At 34.6% G+C, this 10,189-nt stretch overlaps 1 protein-coding gene across 1 annotated transcript; it reads right to left on the bottom strand.

The window, feature by feature from the left end:
- Positions 1-334: 334 nt before the first annotated feature.
- On the bottom strand, positions 335-834 carry LOC140008877 (uncharacterized). The gene is made up of 2 exons (XM_072053780.1): positions 525-834; positions 335-462 (listed from the first exon to the last, which is right to left on the bottom strand). The coding sequence occupies exons 1-2, from the start codon at positions 832-834 to the stop codon at positions 335-337; spliced, it is 438 nt and encodes a 145-aa protein (XP_071909881.1).
- Between the last annotated feature and the right edge of the window lie 9,355 nt (positions 835-10,189).

Below are 10,189 nucleotides of genomic sequence, written 5' to 3'. Positions count from 1 at the left end.
TGAATACTTACATTTCCCGCGAACGTGGCGTGGGTATGTCAAGAGGGCAAGAACCCTTCTGACCGTGAGCTCCCTGTATGACATGACGCGGGCGTGTCAAAAGGGCTAGAACCCTTCTGACCGTGAGCTTTCCCTACGACTTGATGCGGGCGCGTCATAACAGAAAGATACCTACAAATCACTAAAAACGAAAATTGAAGTCATAAATCTATCAAACTCAAAGAAAACATATTTAAACTACCAAACAAAACTAAACAAATAACTAAAAGAGATTGGGTTGCCTCCCAATGAGCGTCTTTCTTTAATGTCTTTGGCTAGACATGGCTAAGGGGTGCTATTTGGAACATTGTGGCTCATCCAAACGTGTCACCTCCACCTCTCCATCTACAAGACCCTCATAATGTTTGAGACGATGTCCATTCATTACAAACTTCTTATCTGTCTTAGTACTCTGAATTTCTACTGCACCATAGAGAAAACATGAGTAACAACAAAAGAACCAATCCAACGGGAACGTAGTTTACCTGGGAATAATTTAAGTCTGGATTGGTACGGGAGGACCTTCTGACTAACTTCAAAGGTTTTTCTAGAGATCTGCTGGTCATGAAATGTCCGGCTCCTCTCCTTGTAAATTAGTGCATATTCGTAGGCTTCGTTCCGGATCTCCTCCAATTCTTGCAAATCCAACTTCCGTTGGGCACCGGCCTCTTCTAGGTTCATGTTGCATTGCTTTATCACCCAAAAAGCCTTGTGTTCGAACTCCACTGGAAGGTGACACGGCTTCCCAAATACCAATCTGTACGGTGACATCCCTATAGGGGTCTTGTACGCCATCCGATAGACTCAGAGTGCATTTTCCAACCGTTGACTCCAATCTTTCCTATCGGGGCGCACCATTTTCTCTAAAATGGACTTAATCTCCCAATTCGATACCTCCGCTTGACCATTGGTCTGAGAGTGGTACGACGTTGAGACGCTGTGGAGTACACCATACCTGCGAAATAGCGCGGCTATGGTCTTATTGCAGAAATGCGCCCCCTGTCACTAACAATAGCCCTTGGCATCTCAAAACGCACAAAAATATTAGACCTGATAAAATCTGCGACCACTTTCGAATCATTAGTCCGGGTGGCCTTAGCTTCCACCCATTTAGACACGTAATCGACTGTCAACAAAATATACAAAAAACCAAATGAAGTAAGGAAATGCCCCATGAAATCTATGCTCCACATATAAAAAATTTTGACAATAATCAACGGGACTTGGAGCATATGATCTTTACGGGCAATATTACCTACCCTCTTACAATGATCACAAGACTTACAAAATACATACGCATCTTTAAACAAAGAAAGCCAATAAAATCCACTTTCTAACACCTTATGAGTAGTTCTCTTGGGTCCAAAATGACCTCCACAAGCTAAAGTATGACAGAAAGACAAAATTGGCTGAAATTCATCTTCACTTACGCATCGCCTCATTACTTGGTCTGCACATCTCTTTCATAAGTACGGGTCGTCCTAAATCAAATACTTGGCATCACTTTTCAATTTGTCTCTCTTCGATCTTGGCCAACCTGCAGGAAAATTACCCGTTACTAGATAATTGACTAAATCAGCATACCAAGGCAATTGAGAATTTAAAGAAAATAAATGCACATCAGGGAATGCATCCTTCAATGGTTCGTTCTCCTCTCCCACTGGTATGCGACTCAAATGGTCGGCTACTAGATTCTCCGAGCTTCTTTTATTCCTTATCTCCAAGTCAAATTCCTGTAGGAGCAATATCCACCTGATAAGCCTCGATTTTGCATCTTTCTTGGTCATTAGGTACCTTAGTACTGCATAATCAGAAAATACAATAACTTTAGCACCTAACAAATATGACCTGAATTTATCTAAAGCAAAAATAACTGCAAGAAGCTCCTTCTCAGCAGTGGAGTAGTTTAATTGACCTCCATTCAAGGTTCGAAATGCATAGGAGATGACGTGAGCTGCCTTACCCACTCTTTGCCCCAATACAGCCCCTACAGCATGATCACTGGCATCGCATATGATCTCAAATGGCAAACTCCAGTCAGGGGGTTGAATGATTGGTGACGAGGTCAATAACTCCTTCAATTTATCAAAGGCTCTCTCACACTTGTCATCGAATTCGAAAGCCACATCTTTTTGTAAAAGCTGGAATAACGGGGCTCCAATTTTTGAAAAATTCGTGATGAATCTTCGATAAAAACCTATATGTCCAAGAAAAGAGCGCACCTCCGCACACTCGCGGGGTAAGGTAAAGCAGATATAATATCTATTTTTGTCCTGTCAACCTCAAGACCTTTAGAAGACACAACATGACCTAAGACTATCCCATGATCAACCATAAAATGGCATTTTTCCCAGTTAAGTATAAGATTAGTCTCTATACACCTTAACAAAATCAATTTCAAGTTATCCAGACATGTATCAAAGCTATCACCATAAATATTAAAATCGTCCATGAAAATCTCAATAATTTTTTTCACATATTCTGAAAAAATACTTACCATACAGCTCTGGAATGTTGCAGGTGCATTATACAACCCGAAGGGCATCCGTCTATAAGCAAAGGTCCCGAACGGGCACGTGAAGGTCGTCTTCTCTTGATCCTCTGGTGCAATTGCTATATAAAAATATCCTGAAAATCCATCCAAAAAACAATAGTAAGCCCTACAATTTAGACGTTCAACCATTTGATCAATGAAAGGGAGAGAAAAATGATCCTTTTTTGTGACGACGTTCAGCCTACGATAGTCAATACACTGCCTCCATCCAGTGGGTTTGCACACTTTCTATTGATTTGAATTGACTCTCACCTTTATGAAAGAGACAGTAAGTGACACAGGATATGGGATTGAAGATTCGTTACGAAAACCGCAACGAATTTTCTGTCCCACACCTTATGTCGCTCACTATCCCACTTTTTATTATATTACTATTTCACTTTCATAAACATCATGTTTTATTCTTTTTTGTTTTCTTAAAATTTAATAACTATTAATTCAGTAAAAAATAAATACAACAACTTCAAAAAAGTAATATATAATAGAAAATTAAAAAATACAGTAGAAAAGTCATAAAAAAATCTCATTTTTTATGCATTTTGATTTTTTGAGTTTGTTAAATTTTGTGTATTACTCAATTAATAATTATTGGATCTTAAGGAATCAAAAAAGAACTAAAACATGATATTTATGAAGGAGAAATAACACTATAATAAAAATGGGACAGTAAGTAACACAGGATATGGGACAGAAGATCCGTTGCGGTCCAAAACACAGGAAGAAGAGTTTTACGGATATCTTTTAAGCACATCGTTGTAACAGCCTAGCATACAATAATTTCGATATGCAGTTGGAGTTTCTACACTATCCTTCTAGGGGAAGAATATATTCTTTCTGCTTAGGAGATAAATAGTTCATTTGGGGGCCTCAAATGTTGTGGCACCACTCATTATAAGATTCACGGGTACTTGTAATTCTTTTGTATGCAACTAATTCGTCCATGCCTGTAACTTGCTTTCGATCGGCGTTTCTATTTTTACTAATAACATTCTCAATTAGATTCAAATTCAAAAGAAGTACTTTGCTTGGTACAATTCATGGTTTCATTTTATATAGATTATAAAGGAGTATGAATTCTGAAAAGAACCATTCCAGACTCGAGATTGGATGATTTAATATTTCTTCATTCATTTCCACCCAACCCAAAAAAAAAAAAATTTTGGACTTGGCAAGTTTATTTTGGAATTTTGTAGAAGTAGAAGATAAAAAGGACTTTTTATTTAATCAATTTTATCAAATTCTTATATGGCACATTCCTTACTCAATTGTCCAATTATTTGCAGCCATCGATCATTTGCCTTGATTTACTTTTGCAAAAGTTTACCTAGAAACCATTCCTCCCGAAAAATAATCGTAACTGCACATCCCAAAAACTATTTTCTGCATTAAAGATTAAAGCATACCCGAAAAAAAAGCCTATTTTCTGCATTAAAGATTAAAGCATAGCCGAACAAAGCCTGAAGGTACGATAAAAATAACCAACATAATTTTAATTTTATTATGTATTTTCAGTCTAAACGTTCGAATATTTGATACTATATCCGGTAAGGATGAAGCGTAATATCCATTCTCTTTTGGACAAGATTGTGTGCCGACATTTGTTATCCTTAATTTGATGGCAACAGATTGCCCCCGTACGTATTTCTTTTCCATGCAACTTGACCAATATTAGCCCCCGATCCCAATCACTGAAAAAGTTATCCTAATTACTGAAATACGGCAATCAACACAAAAATTGGATAGCCTTGAGGAAATACTCAAGGGAGTTTTGGATTGTCTTCGTTCAGAAACGTCTCTAATTGCTTCCTTACTCTCAAATAAGCTTAAACAATATATGCATCACGTCAGGCGACACTTGAACAGCTTTTCTGAAGCGTTGAGGCAGCGATCAATGAAGCAAAAAACAGTTCAACATTTAGCCCAGAATATTCCTCTGCCATTGACCAAATTTATAAGCTTACATAGTATATTATGGATTCTTTTTTAATCAGAATACTCTTTTAAAGGTTCCATCGTCTACATGGTAACGTTGGTATAGTTTGTCAAGAGTCATGGATCCTATAAATGAACTACTCTCAAACCATCTGCTTGGTCAAATAATTATGGGCAAAGAGGATTTCTAATTCTTTATCATTTAATTAAACATACCAGTCACGATTGTGCATATTTGATGAGGTTAATTATAAAAACTCCCCATAGATTGACAAAAAATTATAAAAACTCCCCTAAGATATATATACATATATATATATATATATATATATATATATATTGCACTTTATCTTCTGATGTTATTTTTTCTTTATTTTATCCCCTGAACCGTAAGTTGACTCTAATGTGATGTAATGGTAATGATAAAAAGACATTTATACCCTTAATAGTTAAATGTGGTAATTTTCCTAGCCCTTTTTTTAAAAAAAAATAATAAGTAGGAGGTCTTGAATCCAAGATCTCCTACTTACAATCTCTTCCATCTTACCACCAAACGCAACCTTTCCGTTTTCCCCAATTCCCCTATCTTATTTTTTACTTTATCCCTTAACCTCATTTTTTCTCAATTTGTCACTAAAATCATTAATCAACTCCACTATTTTATAACACCCAAGACAAATAATGTATAAAAATCAACATTCCTAATACATTAATGAAACAATAATAAATTTATAGATATGCTCTTAACTAAATTCACCCCTAATTATAATTTTTTATATTGATAGAAATATCTTGGCAATTTCACGTAATAATGGAAAACATAACAAAAATTGATATCGAAAAATTAATATGTATTAAAAATCTAAAAATGCTTGAATATTGTCGGTTTCTCTTCATGAATGTGCATATGGTTGCACTTTTCTTATAACTAGATATTTTCTTTATATAGGAGTACACATTTTTTTTTGTTGGTAATACTTAAAGAAGAGAGAAACATGATTGATTTGGGCTTTAAAACTTTTAGAGTCATTGATAAGTATATATTTTATGTGTTTTTAAGTGTGTTTTATTAGTTAGTTTGGTGTGTTTTAGTCACTTTTAAAGCTAATTAGCTAGGATTTTTGTGAAAATATACATTTTGTGGTTTCAGTGGTAAAAATTGAATTTCTATGGATTTTAATGGTGAAAACTTCATGTTTTTGTAGATTTAATGATTCAATCATCAAATGGCATGAGTTGAGAAGATAATTGGATGATTGATGATGGTTTGAAGTCATAAAAATAGAACATGAAATGCAAAATAATCAAGGAAAGAAATGCAAGTTTTCCAGCTTTGACATATTATGGTATTTCGGCTATATCTTGAGCTACACACAATGTATTGAGGTGATTCTTGCACCATTTTGAAGTTAAGAGATATATCTACATTTGGTAAGAGACATCGAAGTCCAATTCAATCATTTTCCTTGTCAAAAAGTCCAAATACAAATGTGCATTTGCATGGTCAAAAGCTGAAATAGAGCTTTGATCAATCGAGGGTATTTTGGTCATTTCTTGGTCCACAGAGCTCCAAATTGGATTATTCTTGAACCATTAGAAGCTAACTCAAAGGGATACAATTTTTATTTTTGCACAAGAGCTAATTCGGCCTCCATCATTGAGATAATTTCAGTTGACGTGGTGCTAAATTCGCAGAGATGAATACGCGAGATGTCAATACGTGAGCTGAACTCGCGTATTCCAAGGTCGCGTATTGTAGCCAGAATTCTGCAACTTTCTCAACCACCTATTCTGTTTTCACACTACTTTCCAGCTCTACTCCAGACAAAAAATTCAGCTGCACATGTTCAAGGGACCTTTTGGAAGAAAAATGAGCTTTATGTCTTGTCTAAAAAAAAACACTTTTTGACTCTCTTCAAACTAGAGATGAAGAATCATAAAAAAAAGAGAGATTAGGACATTAGAAGGAGTTCTCATCAAATTATAGCATTAGAGCTTAGTTTTAGTCTTATTTTGTTCTCTCTAGCTAGACATTTTGTGAGAACAATTGGGAACTTCATTCTACAACTCATTTTGTTGAAGAAATAGAAAATCATTGGGAGCTTCTTCACTTCTTGGCTAAGCTTTCTTTATCTATCTCTTTAATTGTGATTCAATATGTGATCATGCAATAAAACTACGTTCTTTCTTGTCATTTATCATATGAGTAGTTAAGTTCCTAGATCTAGGGAGTAGATAAAACTTATGGCTACTTGATATGAAGTGAATATGATTTACTCTTATTACATCTTGTATTAACTTGTCTATTTATGCATGCTTATTACTTCTTATTGTTTGATCACCAATAACAAGCTTAGAGTGTTATTATTCAATAAAAATTAGTAATAATGATGGAACAACGTAAATAGAGCTTAAGTAGTAGACTCATGAAAATATAGAGATACACTTAAGTGGATCAACTTGCATTTCATGAAGGAAACAAGAGTAGATTTAGTTTTTCATCATGAAAATAGGAAAAACTAGTCTAGTTTAAGCCATTTCATCATGAGAATGAGATTTGGAAATATTAGAAATGAATCCCTAGTTAAACAAGAGTTGTAACAAGAGGTAAATCTATTTATTTGTATCTTTGATGCCATAAGTGGAATCTACATCCTCAGACAAAAAGTATTTAGTGAATTTTCTCCATTGTTATCTTGCAAGTTATCTTGTTAAGACAAGTTAGATAGTAGTAATTATCATTTCTCTTGCTTTAATTGATTATTAGTCTAAATAATAGAGTAAGTAAGGTCTTAGTACTTATAAGTGCTCTCTGTGGGATCGACCCGATATTTGCTCTAAATTTATAAATTGACCTGTATACTTGTAGTCAAAACGCGTAAATTTTAGAATTAAACTTGTACTCATATAAAAAAAAATCCCATCAATCATTTTTTTAACATAGCATGATTAGATGCTATTAAAAATTGTTTAAATTGCTAAATTTTTCTAAAAAATTTTTTATTGTGTCATAGCATTTTTCTCAATCATTTTTTTAACCATTTTTTATTTTACAAACACAAAATTGCTAAAAAGTATTACAGTAGTATTCTTAAAAATTTTTCAAATAATCTTCAATCCAAACAAACCCAATCTATAGACCTTTAATAATATTTTATTGTTTATTTTTTGACTAATAATTTTTGTTTTTTCTCTTATCATATAAAATTAGTGGGATATTTTCCCCCATCTGAAAACCTATAATTATGGAGATAAAATTTAACAAGAAATATAATAGTTTTCATTATTATGTTAGGTATACTGATATTTTAAATATTATCTATCGTGAGTGGTTTTAGAGACAAACAGTCAAATTAAGAGAAAATTGATATTAGACAATAAAGTATAAAATATGCTATACTTAAAGGGGATTTATTGGAGTCAACCCCTAGAGGTATAAATGTCTTTTTGACATTTCTATTACACAAGGATAAACTTGACTAATGGTTTAGGAATAAAACAAGAAAAATAATGTTAGGGAGTAAAGTACAAAATAGATTAAATCTTAAGGGGAGTATTGTGATTAACGCTATTTGATAAGCAACACTAGTTTCTTGCTTCTTAGGGCTGTAGCGGATGACTTCATGGATCCTTCTCTAATGGTGAAAATGGATTTTTTTATAACGAAGTTAGTTAATCAAATTAGTAAAAAATTTTGATGATAGAATGATTTTGAATTTTAGGCTAATTATGCTTTCCGTCATGAATATTACGTAGAAATTAAGAATTGATCGCACAAGGTGAGAGGGAATTTTCCTGCTCAAATTCTGTTCAACAAGTGCAAATTAATGTTTCTTTTCTAATGAATTTGGTGAAAAGTAAACAAGATTTATGCCTTCCCGTAAGTAAAAGATATTGTGAAGAATAGATCAGCAAAAGAGATGATGAGGGTTTTCTGCTTAATTTTGGACATATGTCAAAATAAAATTCATTTGAATTTCCAACATCAATAATCGACTTTACAACTTTATATACCATATATGGACCTAAAAAGCATGATGGAAATGAAAATATTTGCAAGATATGGTGGATGTCACAAGATATAAGCTTTGTCATCAAATTTTACTAAAAAGACTACAAAATCATGGATCAACGCAATGACTCGAGGAAATACAAAATTAGACTCACTGATCAAATGAGCTAGAAGTCATACAATGAGCCTATCAAAAGTGGATAAATCTAAACTGGATTTTAATCCAGTATTTAGCATTTTTTTATCATCTTTTTTATTTTTTATAAAATTTTTTGACAGAGTTTCCCCTTATAAATGGACAAAACTCCCTGCCAACAAATCCAAATTCAAGAAAAAATATCCACATGGCAGTTATTTAATACAAATTTTGAGCTAAGCTTCTACAAAAATTAGGGAAACATTTCATCCACATCCTGTAGCAGCTGCAGTATGCCTAATTTCCCTAATCGAAGGCATTCCTATTCTATCCAGTTGGATTTCCCCACGAGCCAACCTGGAAAACATATTAAAGCAGTCATAGACCTTGATATGTTGCTCAGGGTGAATTATGCCCGCATTAGACAGTGTATCAGCAGCTTTGTTTGCCTTCCTGTAGCAATGTGAGAAACAAGCAGGATCATCAACTAAATGCCTAATTTGCCGGACCTTTTTTCGGATATGCCACGGACACTGAAAGCGCCGCTGAAGAATCCCAACTAAGACCAATGAATCCAATTGCACGCATAGGTTATCAAAACCCCTTTGTACACATATTTGAAGGCCAATTAGAAGAGCCAGAACCTCTGCACGAAGAGATGTAGTCTTTCCAAAGAAAGCCGAAAAAGCAAACAAAGGTAAGCCGGTTGAATCTCGAAGGACCCCACCACCTCCATCCACTCCTGGATTACCCTTAGAACAACCATCCGTATTGAGTATAAACTTCCCAATCTCTTTTGCCTCCCATCGAACCAATGTGAATTCAAATACACTAAAAGACGAAATCGACCAATCAAACAACTGACAAAATGTATGCACTTCAATCATTTGTTTGAAGTGGATCTCCACAATGGATTTAATTTCAGAGAAGATGGCTTTACATATGACAGCAGATCGCATCTGGACACCCTCAAATATAGCTTTATTTCTTGCCTTCCAAATGTGCGAACAGGTAATACTTGGAAGAACGAGACAGATAAAATGCCGTATCGCAGAATCTTGTGACCTTAACCACCATTCAACTATGCGAGCCCGCAAGGACAGCCCTGGGAAGTTCAATCCACATAAACCCCCAAAATAATTCCAAACCTCCAAAGTTATGTGACCAGTGGAAAATACATGTTCAATAGATTCCTCAAACGCCTCTTGACAGCAAAAACACTTTGAGGGCAAATAGAAACCTAGTTTACATAACGTATCTGGTAGCGGCAGTCTTTCCATCAACAATCGCAACATAAAAAATGACACTTTCAAAGGGATCGTAAGGTGCCAAATCTTAGAGAACACCATCGACGTGTTACAGACCTGTTGAACCTCCCGAAAAGCTGATGTCAATGTGAAGTTTCCAGATGACATGTGCATCCAAATGACTTCATCTGCACGTTCACCTTCAGGGATCGGGAACTTTAACATTGAGGAAACAATATCTCTTGGCAAGGTTTGAGATAAAAGATTGA

This window comes from Coffea arabica, chromosome 6c, assembly GCF_036785885.1.
Source record: "Coffea arabica cultivar ET-39 chromosome 6c, Coffea Arabica ET-39 HiFi, whole genome shotgun sequence".
Lineage (NCBI taxonomy): Eukaryota > Viridiplantae > Streptophyta > Magnoliopsida > Gentianales > Rubiaceae > Coffea > Coffea arabica.
Note: the sequence above shows the minus strand (reverse complement) of the source record. Positions and strands in the feature narration are given on the sequence as shown.

What these genes read in the sequence shown, in the direction of transcription:
- LOC140008877 (XM_072053780.1), bottom strand. Translation starts at nt 834, where the DNA reads ATGGCGTACAAGACCCCTATAGGGATGTCACCGTACAGATTGGTATTT. An exon ending in CAGACTTAAATTATTCCCAG is followed by an intron (nt 463 to 524) that starts GTAAACTACGTT and finishes TCTATGGTGCAG; the next exon opens with TAGAAATTCAGAGTACTAAG.